At 54.5% G+C, this 14,129-nt stretch overlaps 5 protein-coding genes across 5 annotated transcripts; 3 read left to right on the forward strand and 2 right to left on the reverse strand.

Annotated features, from left to right (window-relative positions):
* Positions 1 to 224: 224 nt before the first annotated feature.
* LAESUDRAFT_697055 (uncharacterized protein) lies at positions 225 to 2,779 on the reverse strand. Its single transcript, XM_040906292.1, has 8 exons — positions 2,748 to 2,779; positions 2,241 to 2,693; positions 2,030 to 2,180; positions 1,887 to 1,972; positions 1,782 to 1,833; positions 1,670 to 1,723; positions 447 to 1,618; positions 225 to 383 (listed from the first exon to the last, which is right to left on the reverse strand). Exons 2-8 carry the CDS (start codon positions 2,690 to 2,692, stop codon positions 245 to 247), a joined length of 2,106 nt encoding a protein of 701 aa, XP_040766524.1. The 5' UTR covers position 2,693; positions 2,748 to 2,779; the 3' UTR covers positions 225 to 244.
* Positions 2,780 to 4,644: 1,865 nt separating this feature from the next.
* Positions 4,645 to 6,006, forward strand: LAESUDRAFT_676206 (uncharacterized protein). Its single transcript, XM_040905617.1, has 2 exons — positions 4,645 to 5,305; positions 5,406 to 6,006. The coding sequence occupies exons 1-2, from the start codon at positions 4,797 to 4,799 to the stop codon at positions 5,533 to 5,535; spliced, it is 639 nt and encodes a 212-aa protein (XP_040766525.1). The 5' UTR covers positions 4,645 to 4,796; the 3' UTR covers positions 5,536 to 6,006.
* A 434-nt stretch (positions 6,007 to 6,440) lies between these two features.
* LAESUDRAFT_55521 (uncharacterized protein) lies at positions 6,441 to 7,428 on the reverse strand. The gene is made up of 4 exons (XM_040902923.1): positions 7,118 to 7,428; positions 6,964 to 7,063; positions 6,838 to 6,891; positions 6,441 to 6,776 (listed from the first exon to the last, which is right to left on the reverse strand). Exons 1-4 carry the CDS (start codon positions 7,329 to 7,331, stop codon positions 6,557 to 6,559), a joined length of 588 nt encoding a protein of 195 aa, XP_040766526.1. The 5' UTR covers positions 7,332 to 7,428; the 3' UTR covers positions 6,441 to 6,556.
* A 383-nt stretch (positions 7,429 to 7,811) lies between these two features.
* LAESUDRAFT_723723 (uncharacterized protein) lies at positions 7,812 to 9,924 on the forward strand. The gene is made up of 3 exons (XM_040908461.1): positions 7,812 to 8,176; positions 8,229 to 9,327; positions 9,389 to 9,924. The coding sequence occupies exons 2-3, from the start codon at positions 8,247 to 8,249 to the stop codon at positions 9,814 to 9,816; spliced, it is 1,509 nt and encodes a 502-aa protein (XP_040766527.1). The 5' UTR covers positions 7,812 to 8,176; positions 8,229 to 8,246; the 3' UTR covers positions 9,817 to 9,924.
* Positions 9,925 to 10,316: 392 nt separating this feature from the next.
* On the forward strand, positions 10,317 to 13,978 carry LAESUDRAFT_757493 (Utp14-domain-containing protein; the record flags this gene model as incomplete). The annotated part of the gene is made up of 8 exons (XM_040912314.1): positions 10,317 to 10,721; positions 10,778 to 11,423; positions 11,480 to 11,709; positions 11,766 to 11,843; positions 11,896 to 12,735; positions 12,795 to 13,547; positions 13,605 to 13,886; positions 13,940 to 13,978. The coding sequence occupies 8 exons, from the start codon at positions 10,317 to 10,319 to the stop codon at positions 13,976 to 13,978; spliced, it is 3,273 nt and encodes a 1,090-aa protein (XP_040766528.1).
* Between the last annotated feature and the right edge of the window lie 151 nt (positions 13,979 to 14,129).

Here is a 14,129-nt window from a genome sequence, read left to right on the forward strand (position 1 = left end):
GATCCGTCTATTCATTGACATGGTGATGGATCACTACATCAGATCTTACCAAGAGCCTTCATCGAGCAACATTATGGGTGCTATGCTACCACGTTGGTGCCACCGAAGTGGATGATTATGCACTCACACGTACAATGCTGCTCACCGAGACACCGTGCGCAACGGTATGCACCCTCCTACATTGGGCGGTCATGAGCCCGTGTAGTTAGGGCTTCAAGATCAGCAACAGAAACCCAAAAAATATTCAGAGTGGCCTATAATACAACGTTTCAGATCTCCTGCCAGGAAACGCGTTTGTTGTCGCTGCGACCGCAGGATCTAACCTCCGACGTTCTCTAGCCTTCTGTTCAAGCCACTCGCACCCGTCCCGATACTCGCATGTTCTGTTGAAGGATTCCATCAGCATCAGCATCCAAGGTGGTCCCGAAAACAGAGAATGCACTCACCGACAACGCCACGTGTGCTCAATCTCCACGCCAACCGGTGGCCGCTCGCCATGCCAATACTGCAGGATACTATCCAAATACTCATCAAGCATCTTGTCGTCGACCGCGAACTGCTTGTGGCCAAGAATGCGTGCCTCTTTCTCCAACTCGGCCATGGTCATGCTCGGCTCCTCGTCATCGTCCTCTGAAGGAGTCGGGATCGTCCCGACCTCTTCAGCATCGGCCACGATGCCAGAGTCCGTGAGCGGGGCGAAGAGGTCCTCATGTGCCTCCGGTTCATCCGGAGCAGCCTCCGAAAGTTCCTCAGAGTTGGATTCAGAGACTACGTCGCGCGTGGCGTCTGCAGACTCCGTGCCCTTTGGAGCAGACGTCTTTTGACGTTTTCGGTACTCCTCGAGGCTCACTGCTACCGTCGAAGGAAGCGAATCACCCATGCCAAAGTATGGTTCTAGAGGCTCATTCATCCTCGCTCCGATGTCAGCTGCTTCCTGCTCAGTGATAGGTGTAGACCTCGAGCGTACGCGCTGAATCTTACTTGAAGAACGCTTCTTTCGGCTCCGACTCATTTTCACGCCAGGTTGTAACCGGTAGACCAGTGTCAACGTCGTGTTGACGCCATCCACGTTGATGGCCTCTACGCCATGGCGCCATGCTGCTGTCAAATCGTCCAAGCACCAACCGGATGCGCCTTTGTCTTCACGACTTGAGGATGCAGGAGTCATAACGCTAGAGACGGCGCTGGCGCTATCGAGCAATCCTATCTCCTGCATGAAGCTTAGGGAAAAGGGAAGCGAAGGGTTGACGCCGAGACGTTGCCAGAGAGCATCAAAATCAAATGGTTGCAGGTTTGTCGTCCCGGGGACAGGATTGGTCTGCGCCTCTGATGATGGTAGCAGGAGAACGCTCAGCATGCGGTGATAGAGCATAAGCTGGAGGCGCGAGGATCGGGTGTCGTCATCGGATGGCAAGGTCGGACTACGGCGTGTTTTGGTGTCCGAGAGATGGAGGGTATATCTTGTGCGGGGTATCGTGTTTCTGCTCCTCTTTTTCTTTTTCTTTGTCGGCGTTGATGGCGACCCCCGTTTGTGCGGGTACCGAGTATCTGACGAGGCATCTACCTGCGGCTGTAGTGGTAGTGGTGGCGGGAGCGCCACTTCACGGTTTAGCTCGTCCTGTTCCGGACGTTAGCCGTAATTGTAAGACGTGGTCGGCTCACTACATACGATGATACCTGTGATTACTTCTCCGTGGACCAGACCGAACACTGGCATCTCGCGCTGTGAAGGAGGGGAAGATTCAATAGCAAAGCCTTTCGAGAATTTTGATAAAATTTACGCAGCAGCCCAGTTCCACGAGTGAATCCAACGATGTGATCATATTAACCAATCTGTCGAACTCGGGTGAGACATCATGAAACTGTGTGGCTGTAAGGATAGGTACCGCAAAGCCCATCGCTCTTCCATCGTTGTCACCTCAACATGAACCTCTTCAGGACGTATTTCCCGCTCAAGCACTTTATGCACCGACTGTAAACACCGGATCTCAACGCAAGCAGAACCACTGCATGTAACCACAGAACCTACCCTTCCACGACTTGTCGTTTTGTAGTTGTCGGCCGCAACATCCTTGTCTACTGTGATCGTGTTGCCCTTGGCAGTAGTGAACGACTCGGGCCTCTTCTCAGGCTTCAGAGACCGCTTCTGCCTGAGGCCGTAGTCAAATTGCACCTCGCACCTATCAATACACCTCCGGTCAAGAGAATAATGTCTAGATTGTATTATGTCAGGCACGTACCAGGCTGGGCCTACTAGATCGGTGACGGAAAGCCATTTGCCCCTGCGGAATCGCTGCAAGGGGCTGAGAGTTGCCTGGGCGCCCCCCTCTTGCGGCTCTTCAGGTGCCTTGACAAGAGCAGAATAATTAGCATTCTGCTCCAGCGTTATCGCAATTTGAGGACCTCCTCCTCCGGATCTAGGCGCGTCGTAGTAAATACGACTCTCGACCGACTCCGACGTGGAGTATGCAGCAGCGAGCATGGAGTCGATGTGGGCGAAGTCCTCTGCCGTGAATTCAGAAAGGTCGTATTCTGCGTACTCGTCGCTACTTGGCGTTGTTGCGATCGTCTGCTGAGATTCTTGTTCGGAAAAAGTCTCAGCACTGTCAGGGACCATCTGTTCGGCCAGGAGAATGTCTTCAAACTCCAGCGGTGTATAGAACTCATCGTATTCATCCTCTGAGTTTAACATGCTGGAAAATAGTGTCTCAGATTGTCTTTTGAACGGCGAAGGGAGAGAGACCGACTGGCTGCCTCCTGTCTATTTTCGAGGATAACGTTTCGCAACAAGTTTCGTTGATCGTGGCGATGTGCGCGTACGTTCTCGGTCACGTGCGCGCGTTTTCAACGATTCGTGTATATTCGGCTTTTGCTGTCTTCTCATCGTACGCATTTCTGAGACAGGCCTATGCTTGACGTTGCTTCAGCCGACATCCCGTCAGTATTCTGACCTTCGCCGAGCAAGCAGCTTGAGGGACATGCCGCGGCACTTGTCCTCTGGCAGTGCCGTCATCTTTGGGTTTGAAGGCGTTTGTATCATCAATGTCCGTGAGTAGCCTTTTCTCATCATCCACGGCATTGGGAGTCGAGAGCATTGTGACCGTCCCACATCTCAGTTGTGGTATATTTCGACGTGCCTCGTTGGTTAGATTGTACTTCGGAACTGCGATGGATCATCAGTTCTACCTTTTCTTCTGCTCCGTCGTCATCACAGCATTGTCTCATTGTTGGCTGCTCACCGAATAGTCCACTTCATCTCATGTTAGTTATGTCTGAAACACTTGGCAAGTGGCTGCGGCACGGCAAGCGTTTGTCTCGAACGTGCTCCATCGAATCTTCTGTCTAGTATCTGGTCACCCATCGTGGGACGTGCTTGCGTCAGTGACGTGATTGCGGTGCGAGCCTTCATGATAGTTTTCACCCCATCTTAAAGCATCGCTCTTTTGCAGCCGCCACGAATGTTGCTTAGGTTCGTGTGCATATCCACACATTCGTGGAAGAATCAGACATTCATATCTACAACATGATTCAGGTGTGGCTTTACTGATTGTCGGTGTCGTTGAAGATTTCTCGCGAACTGCCGTATTGAAAGCATCCTGCCGTTTGTCCCCAAGTTAATCACTGCTATCGTGACATATATGGCATCCTTGGACATCGCACTGAGGCGCTAACACATATCACAATGATCTCTCGTCTCACCATGCCGCCGATCGCTGGAGGACGGCAGCGCCGACGCGCACGGGCGACTCGGTCGCAACGGCATAAGATGGGCGCCGGGCCCGTAACATGTTATAGCAATCGTGCCGATGCATTCTCGGACGTGCTATCTCGACTTTAAGTAAGGTCTAGGTCTAGACGCTCCAATGAAACGACGGTGAACCATGACCACGCGCCTGGATACTGTGGTTGGGGGACATTGGCTGGAGGATGGAGCGAGCAGTGGAGGATCGATTATAGGAGCCCCGTTTTCGAAGCGTTCTCTCCTATCTCGGTGAGGTTTCCCCGTCTTCGCAGCTGCAGGCACGCCTCCCCGTGCAAGCCCGTTGCGGCCGTGCCCATGCGCCATCCGGTGTGACTGGGTTGAATCATCAACATGATGACCATTGGGTGATATCAGCCGCTGCATCTCAGCCTTACAGTGCCGTACCTGGGTCAAGTCGGCGAAGAAACACAAGATCACTCAAGTGAGCTGCTCTTGGGATGCATTGCTCGTGCAGTGCGCTTCGCTTGAGCCTTGGAACGGCTCCTCAAAAGGCGTGAGAACGACATACTCCATTTGGAGAATGTTCTCCGCGACGATTCCGATCTGACTGCCGCTAGCGGTGACGCTACACCTTTGCTCTTTGCCGACATCGCCTCTTCCTTTGGCAGAGTGAATTCCCGTCTCTGAGATTGATTGTGTAAATTGCTAACTCCTTAATGTCAGAATCGGTCCCTGGCGGCTAGGCAAGACCGCGCCGTGAAGGATCGACGCTCCCCAAGGCTGAACTCGAGATCGAGGATGCCGAGCGAAGCGGGGTCGAATCCCCTAGTAAATTTTATGCAAAAGCAAGAACGTGCGCAGCAGCGAATCAACGCGCAGCGAATATCCAGAAGCAGGCCGAGTGATCTGAAGGATCATTCGGCCTGCTTCTGGCCCGCGCCCCCCCTCATAACACCACTGCCCAAGCCTCCGCAAGCGCCACGCCCCTGCCTGCCGTTTACCTGAAGTACTGGGTTCGTCCGCGCTCTCTTCGAGCTCTCCCCACGAGGCCCGCCGTCATCGTCGTTCGATCGCTCAAACGATAGCCTCTGAGATGCGTTCCGCCCTCGTCGCCGCAATCGGCCTTGCCGTCCTCGCTGTGCTGCCTGTGCCCGCAGCCGCCCTCCCCGGTCCCACTCCCGCCATCCAGGCCCGTGCACCGGGCCCGTCCCATGGTCACGACCCGCACAACGACCGTCGGGGCCCCGTACGTCGGACCCCTGTCGTTCAGGCTCGCGCGCCGGGCCCATCCCATGGTCATGACCCGCACAACGATCGTCGGAGCCCCGTCGTCCAAGCACGCGCGCCGGGCCCGTCGCATGGTCATGATCCGCACAACGATCGTCGGGCTGCCGCCGTCCAGCGGGGCCCACAAAAGCGCGAGCAGCAGCTCATTCCCGCCGTTCAAGATGTGACTCACCTCTGCCCCCTGTCCATGTCCGCCTGCCCGATCTCTTCGTCCGTGCCGTTGTCGTTGATGGAGTGGATCGAGCAAGGCTTCGAATGCGTGGACCTCAGCGAGGACCTCAACTCCTGCGGAGGCTGTGGATCCGTTGATACGCAGTGAGTTTCAAATTGTTCGTGCGTGCCTATGAGATGATGCTGATCTTGCGGTCGTCGCCTTCGCTGCCTCTTCGGTGATGCACCTCGCCTCGTTTGATAGATTTGACTGCACCGCCATCCCCAACGCGCTCGCGGTGTCGTGCGTCGTCGGCGGCTGCCACGTCGACTCGTGCAAGACAGGATACGCGATCGCCGCGGACAGCAAGACGTGCGTCTCTGCGCTCGCGTAGACACGAACCGAACGAACCGCACACCTACCGCATGGCGCGGCTGCTATGTGCGATCGACAGACACTCCTATCTCTACGATTAGCTATAGATTCTGTGCTGCCGACGTGCGACGCACGATGCACGATGCACGATACGTTGGTGGCATGCGTTGTACAGTACGTTCGTCGGTTGTGTGCTTGGACATTTTTGTATTAGCATGGACGATCCGGTGCTCTCCTCCTTCGTTGCGCTGTCGCCGTGCTGTATCCAGCGTGGTGCGCGAGGCGGGGAGCTTACCTTAATATGCTGTTACATTTACTTTTTTACACCAAACCTTCTACTTTCGATACGCGTTGGCTATACTGCAAAGAGCGGTGCCCTCCTTACGATCCCTCATGCTATGCCGAGACGCTGTCACCCTATTTATCGATTAGTATATATGCCAGATAGATAGATGCACTCTTCAGCCTATGTATAGATCTAGAATGCGCGAATATTACATCATTATTCGTGCTGCGTTTACTTGGTAGGGCTTGGGCGGCGGGGACACTGAGCCGAAGTTGGCGTTCGCGCTCCAGGAGAGAGAACATTGATGATGACATCCTGACCCGTGCGTGAGGCTAGTGCCAGAAGCGTGCGCGGCCGAACGGTGATTAACTCATGCAACATGCGTATGTTTCTTCTAGCGGGCTCGTGGCCGAATGGAGGGTGTTGGCAAGCGTCTATATGACCGTGTCGAGATAAGTGATGCAGGCAGGAAGACCACTGCAGAGTCTGGGGAACTGTTGAGCGGACATCATGATATTTGCGAAGTTTGCCCGCTCTGGCAAGTCGATTTTATGGAGATACGAAAGCACATAATAGGCCGAACGAGAAAAAACCGATGCCGTTCGTAATACCAATTTCGAACGCCGGGGTGGAGATGGAGGAAAGCGTCTTGGAGCGGGGAGCTAAGCTCGAAAGAACTCTTGCATATGACGTCCAAGCAGGCTGTTGGTGATGTCGACGTTGATTATTTAGCGGTGGGGAGGCATTATTAGCACTAAAGGGGCCATAAAATCAGGAGACTATGTAGACAGCTGAACCACGTCGATCCAGCCGCAAATGAGTTGTTGTACAAAAAGGCCCGCCCATCTTGTCTCGATCGCTCCTCTCCCCTGAATGCTTGGCCACTTGCCCAGCATCTCAGATATAGGCACAGTGAGTCCCCAGCGGCACTCAGCATTGGCAGACCGCCGAGAGATTGGCCAGTGCCTTGCCGTCTAATGTTGGTGGTGAGATGTGGATGAGGGAACATGCGAGGGGCTGGAACGTATAACGTACGGCATCTGCTCTCTGCTGTTCGTTGGCAAGTGATTCTTCGTTTCAGGTTGCCAGCTACCGTTGATCACAGATTTCGTTTCATGTCAGTACTGTCTGTCACGGGTATGATATATATGATACACGAGCCTCCGCAGTCCGAATCGAAAGCCGAAAGAGACGGGATTTGGGTATGTTGCGAAATGGATGTCCGAGCCGGATCCCGGCGGTTGCCATGTTGAGGTGCAACCTGCGAAGCTTCAGTGGAGTGCTCATCATTGTAAATTGTATCCATATTTCGTACTCCTAGCCGACGAATGGTGAGCAGGGTCGAACAAGTGTTTGTATGTGAACCGTCGGCGGCTCTCAGAGGCGCCCATAAATGGTGGCGCATCAATCTGTACCAGGCCACCAGCGCGGTACCGACAGAAATTCGCACGTTCATCAACAGTGGCTATGCTCACCCTCCGTTGTACATAGCGTCTTATAGAGCTGACACATCGAAGCCATTGCCGCATGCTCAATAGTGTCCCGCCTCGGATGGCAAAACAGTCAAAATCCCAACATCCGAGGCCGCCACCACAGATGCTTCGAATAGTGGGCCAGAGCTAATGATGGTTTGAAGGAGAGGGGGGATCATCTTCTGAGAAGAATAGCAGGAAGCAGGAGAAGGCAAAAAGGGCCTTGAGGAGCATAGATATCACAAATGCGCATCAGCCATCGGGATTGGACTGAGAGGATGACTTGTCCACCAGCCAGGACTGTGATAGCATTCTTTGTTCCAGAGCCACAGAGCCTACCTTGCTGCAGACAGCAGGCCCATGCAGCACCACGAGGGTGGTAGTATAGACTTCAATACAGATGTGGTCCGATTCTGCAGCGCCGTTAAGCATCCACTAAGAATCGGACGACATTTGAGTTTTGACGCATGACCGGGCACAGCCGAGGTGATGCATGAGATGTGCATCATTGAGCAGTCGAGCAGGATGCATGTTGGCAATAACTCTCGTTGTGCATTAGCTGCATACTACGACGCACTGTAACCGCGGAACTGCAGTGGCTGAGCATAGTCGGTGAGCGTGCGAAACTCCCTCGCGTCCCGCCTCGGATGGCATCGCCTCGTCAGGATGTTGGTTCCCCGCCATCCACATCCCCGCCATCCATATCCGAGAATGCAGATAATGCACATCCCTCACGCTCAGACAATGAAATCTCAACCTCCAATACCACCATCACCACCACCATGACAGCTTCAATGACTATAACGACCACCAACGACGTGCATCAGGATGCACGAGTACAGGACACGACGATAATCTGCACAGCGGGTGCCCTTATCATCGGCTCTCTCTACCTCATAATAGTGAGTGCACTTTGACATGAATTTGCGCTTGCTAACCTGACTTTGGCGACAGAATGTGATGCTATACGCTATGGACTGGCTCGCCAAGGGCGCATGGACCACGCGGCGTTCGAACTCTCCCACCTCCATCTCCCGCATTGTATACTACGACACAGTAGATTATGACGAGCCCGCGCCGGACCCCTTCGCACTGGTGGGACAGACCGCGACCCCGCCACCAGAGTACAAATCAGAGCCCGACAGTCCGCACAAGAACCTGCACCGCATCTCCTTCTGGGAGCGCACGCTCGGCGACGACGCACGGCCGCTCACGCAGAAGCTCGTCGCGCCCGTCAAGAAGCTCAGCGGGAACAAGCTGTTCGGGAACAAGTTCAGCGGGTTCGCGAACAGCAACGGGAATGGCCATAGAGAGGGCCAGCCGCAGCAGAGAGGCTTCTTTCCCGAGCTCTCGCGCGTCGACAGCGCGGAGAGCATGACCGAGTCCGAGTACGCCGCCTCCCGCCAGCAGGAGCGCACCCGAGCACCATCTCCGTCGCCCACCGGCCCCGCCTTCCCCCGCAAGCGCCCCTCGCAGCTCTCTCTGTGCGCTCCTGCCATACAGATATTCCAAGGCCTGCCTGCGATGTTGCGCCGACGGAGCGAGGTCCCAGCCGGCGAGAAGGGCAGACGCTTCTCGGATGGAGACGTCTCGCCGCCGCAGCGCCGGTCGCTGAGCTCTGTGGAGAGGGGCAGGCCGAGGGCTGCGTCGGTCCCGAATGTGGTACCACCGACACCATTGCCGACGCCTGCGGTGGAGATGAAGAAGACGCTGTCGAAGGTGGTCGGCGTCGCTCACCATATCAAGTCACCGTCGGACCCTACCCCGGCTGGTGCCCCGCGCACGCCGCCATCACGACAGACTTCTATGAGTCGGACACAGACGGCTTCTTCTTCGTCTCAGCGGGTGCAGTCGAAATCTCCTCAGACATCGTCGCGCAGGCCGACGCGGTCGCCGCCGCCGAATTACCGAGTGGGTGGCTCGCCGCTGCCACGGGATGCGACGGGCAGGCCGCTGCTCGCGACACGGGAGACGTTCACAACGACATACCAGAACCCGTTCAAGAGCAAGAAGACGAGGCAGAGGGCGGCGACAGTGGTCGAACAGTCACGAGGTCAGTCTGGTCGGATGCCCTTGAATGCGATAGCATGCTAATGATTTGATTGTTCCTGTAGGGGCATCCTCACCGAGGACAGGGAGCATAGATGTCAGACCCAATTCACCTCCGATGCCACGCTCGCCTCGAGTCGATGCCAAAGAAGGCCCCGAAGACCGCACGTCGACCAAGGCCCCAAATACGCTACGTCGACTTGGCACGTTCGTGCGTACGAAGCTCAGGCAGGGCATACAATCTCCGAAATCGCTCAAGTCACCCAAGTCGATTCCGCCGACGCCGCGCACGCAGCCGTACGGCCCGCCGTACTATGCGAGTCCTCCACGCGCCAGCAGCCCGGAGAGCCTCGCAGGCTCGAATAGGCGGAGTGTTGCCGTTGCGCGGGAGGCGCAGAGGACGAGAGAGCGCAGAGCGGAGATGGAGAGGACGAGGGAGAATGCGTTGGGGCTGGATTTGGGGGTCGAGAGGCAGCAGAGGACTGATATTTGAGATTTGAGATTCGTGAGTTCGTCGTTGGCTGGTTTTCCGCGATCGATGGTTTTTGAGGATTTGTGTGGTATCTTATACGTTTCTATCGGCAGCTTTGCCCGCATCATTGTAACCCATAAAGCATTCTCGTATACCTGCATGTCGCATTGTCTAGATAGCAACAACCATAGCATACAGCCTATTATACCTTGCTTCGTAGTCGCCTTTCGACTCCTAATAATATCAGATGTACTAGAAGTGATAATCATCATGCCCACCTGGCTTAAAATCAATCTTTACGGTAGCATACAAGCTTATGTTGGCTTCATGAAAGCCAACTGAAGTACATCGACATTACCCGGAAGGCCACAGTAAATGAGATCGAGAGATCGGCATGCGTTCACGTGGCTGGAAGACACGCTCTAGCCGAAAAATCCATCCTCCCGCGGTACATACCTTTGTCTACACAGCGTGCTCAGCACACTCTCACGGCGTCTGCAAGCTCTTGACAAACCGTTGTAATGGCTCGCGGTCAGAAACCACAAAGGTTCGCGAAGAAACCGCATGCATTGTCTCGCAAGGCCGCAAACGCAGCAGGGTTCGCGAAGCGCAAGTCTCTCAAGTCAAAGACCCCCTCGCGCGATGACATCGCGGACGTTTACGAATACCAGTCGGAGAAGGTCCCGCGTGATAAGATGACGCTTCAGTATGGGAAGGAGGAACTCGTGGGTGTTGGAGGAGGCAGTGGGAGCGAAGACGAGGACGGCGATGCTCGGGCGGGCAAGAAGGCGGGCAGGCCACGACTGGTTGGTGAAGGGGAGGAGGGCGAGCAAATAGGAGAGTCGGAGGATGAGGACATTGAAAGCGATGATGCTTTCGATGAGAGCGATGAGGAGAGGTTCGCTGGGTTCGGCTTATCGCAAAAGGTATGTATCTGCCGCTCTCCCTCTGTATATGCTTACGTTAACGTCCGGATTCTCAGAAAGGCCAAGGTAGTTCGAAATTGAAGAAGAAAAAGTCAACGAGCAGCTCGCGGAGCGTTCGGTTTGTGGAGGTGGATCTGAACGAGGATGAAGATGAAGAGGACATTGAGCAGGCAGAGGAGCATTCCGCGAATGGCAGTTCACATGATGGGGAGGACGAAGAGGAAGAGGAAGAAGGTGACCCCGATGAGTTTATCGATGTCTTGGACATCATGGATGGAAAAGCCGAGCCGGGCAGTGAAGACGACGTGGAGGGAGAACGCGAAGGGGATGCTCTTCGAAGAACGAAGGAGCAAGCATCGAAGCCGATTTCATCACATCGTGTCGACGAAGATGTAGACGAGGAAATGGATGAGGTCGAGAATGGCCGACGCTCAGGATCTGAAGAGGAAGAAGGTGATGAAGAGGAAGAGGAGGAGGGTGATGATCAACAAATATCGGGCTCAGAAGGGGAGGATGAGGAAGCGAATTTGGATGACCTGGCGAGGTTTGTCACGACTTTGGACGTGGGTCATAAGCGAAAAGCACCAGATGATGAGGATCAGGAGCAACGGAGTGGTGAGAATGCAGCTCGGGCTCGAAAAAGGCGGATATTGAAGGAGCGTACGGAGGCCGGTGCGGAGAATGAGTTCGCTGCTCATGTTGGTGAGTCGCAAGTACCAACAACTCATAATCAATGTGCCTCATGCATACGCATGTAGGTGGAGACAAGCTCAGGCTCGATGACTTGCTCGCGCCATTAGCGGGACAGTCCCCGGGACAGTCCCTGAAAAGATCGGCGAAGATCCTCGCTTCGCAGTCTGGCTCGGTGAAGACTTTATCTGCTCCCCTGCCGCAGAGGACGGCCGAGCGGCTGGATCGTCAGGCAGCGTACAGGCAGACTAAGGAGGAGGTGGACAAATGGAAGGCGACGATGCAGAGGATCAAAGAGGTATGTCTAATAGTACTTATCCGCGGGCGCGGTTCTCTGACAGAAAGGTATTATAGGCGGAACATCTCAGTTTCCCCTTGCAAGCACAACCCGTCGGGAAGACTTCGAATCTGGAGTTGGCTGCCAAGTTTAAGGTATATTTTCTGAGCTTAGTTGCATCATTTCATACCTAACAAGCTGCTACAGCCTGAAACGGAGATGGAGAATGCAGTTGACAAGTTGCTCAAACTGGCCAAGATGCGCGATGAAGACATCGCCCATACTGAATCTCTCAAAATGAACCATCTTACAGTGGAGGAAGTTAAAGCGCGGCGAGCTGAACTGGCGAAAATGCGTGAGCTGATGTTCCGAGCTGATGCCAAGGCGAAGCGCATCGCGAAGATAAAGAGCAAGACATATCGCCGGCTAAAGAAGAAGGACCGTGCTCGTATGGCTGAAAAGCTCGGCGAGAACGAGCAGGATGACGATGATGAGGAAGTTCGGCTGGAGCGGGAGATTGAGCGGGCCCGCGAACGTGCGACGCTCAAGCACAAGAATACGGGCAAGTGGGCCAAGGCGATGAAGGCGCGTGGCGAGCTTGACGAAGATCAGCGGAGGGATATTGCGGAGATGCTGGAGAGAGGGGAGCGGCTGAGGAAGAAAATTAGAGGGGATCCTGGGAGTGACGAGGAGAACGACGACGAGGAGAGCAGCGAGGATGAAGACGATGAGGGCGCAGTTGAACGGATCAAGGCGAATGCGTTTGAGGAGCTTGCAGGCTTGCAGGGAGATGAGGTCGCTCTCGCTGAGGGGAGTGAAAAGAAGGGCAAGAGCATCTTCGAGATGAAGTTCATGAAGAATGCGATAGCCCGGGATCAGCGGAAGGTGGACGAAATGGTTGACGATTTTGTTCGTGAGATGGGCGGTCCAATGGATGTTGATGAAGACGGCGGCGAAGGCGGCGTGGATGCGGTCGAGGAGCAGCCGTACAACACTGCCATGTCGCGTGTTGGTGGGCGCACAACATACCGTCCAGGACTATCAGCTGTGAGCGTATATGCTGAACTGCTTCGTCGTTTGTCGGCTGATATTCCCATTTTCGATAGGCCGGTATTACGAAGTCGTTCTCCTCGCTGGACTCAGAAACCTCCAGCGTTACTCTCAAATCCACAGATCTGCTCGGTTCCGTACAACCGGAGTCGCCCGTCGCAGGCTCTCCTGTCGCAAGGTCCCCCATATCTGAATGTCCCTCACCTTCAGTTTTCAAGGAGCCTGTCAACCCGTGGCTCGCCCGCGCGGAAGGGTCAAGCGAACTTGTCCAGAAGAGGCACGAAATTGAGATCGGAAAGAACAGCGCGAGCGCAGAGAAATCTAAGAACAAGTTGCGCAAGAGCGACAAAAAGCGAGTGGAGGAAAAGGAGAAGGAGAAGGCGGATGCGACGGTGGACATCTCCGTGGACGACGTCTTAATCCTTGGTGAGAGTAGCACGGTCATTGGCATTCCGAAGAAGCAGGAGGCGGCGAAGAACCAGAAGGTGGCAAAGAAACAGGATACCGCGAGCTCTTCGTCTGCTTCTAAACCATCGATAGCGTCTGCATCAAAGCCATCAAGTCCATCAGAAACGAATAATGGTGACGACGAAGATGATTCAGATGCCAACAGCGAGGTGGAAGAACAAGAAAGGCTTCTCAGTGTGAAAGGCAAGGGCAAAGCAAAGGGCGTGAAGGCTTTTGAGCAACGAGATTTGGTCGCACTCGCGTTCGCCGGTGATAACGTCGTGCAGGACTTCGCTGAGGAGAAGCGTCGAGAGACGCAGGAGGATGCACCTTTCGAAGTTGATACCACGCTTCCCGGATGGGTACGTCTCTGACTCTCAACAGTACATGCAATGTTATCGACATCTGAATTTTTGCAGGGCTCTTGGGGTGGCAAAGGCACAAAGAAAGCGGCTCCAAAGCCTTATCTCATCAAGAAGGTCTCAGGTGTCGATCCGAAGACGCGTGCAGACTATGGCAAGACGCACGTCATTATCTCAGAAAAGCGCGACAAGAAGGCGGCGAAATACCTCGTCAAGGACCTGCCATTCCCGTACACTAGCAAAGCACAGTTCGAGCGCAGCCTCGAGACACCGATTGGTACCGAGTGGAACACTCGTCTTGGCTTCCAGCGTGCAACACTCCCAAGAGTGGTGAAAAAGGTACGTGTTCTGCTGCTATTCGCTCGAGCTTCGTGCTCATATATTTGTAATAGCCTGGAATAATCATCTCGCCGTTGGAAAAATTGCTCTGAGCCTGAGCTTCGATGTACTTCTGCTCTAGTTCATTCCTTTATGTCTTTGAATCTGTCCCCATCATCATCATCTATTGCATCAGCAGCACTTGGCTACGGCATCACTGTACATTGCGCAACAATACAACATAGGATGCATTTATGTACTCAA

This window comes from Laetiporus sulphureus, assembly GCF_001632365.1.
Source record: "Laetiporus sulphureus 93-53 unplaced genomic scaffold LAESUscaffold_10, whole genome shotgun sequence".
NCBI lineage: Eukaryota > Fungi > Basidiomycota > Agaricomycetes > Polyporales > Laetiporaceae > Laetiporus > Laetiporus sulphureus.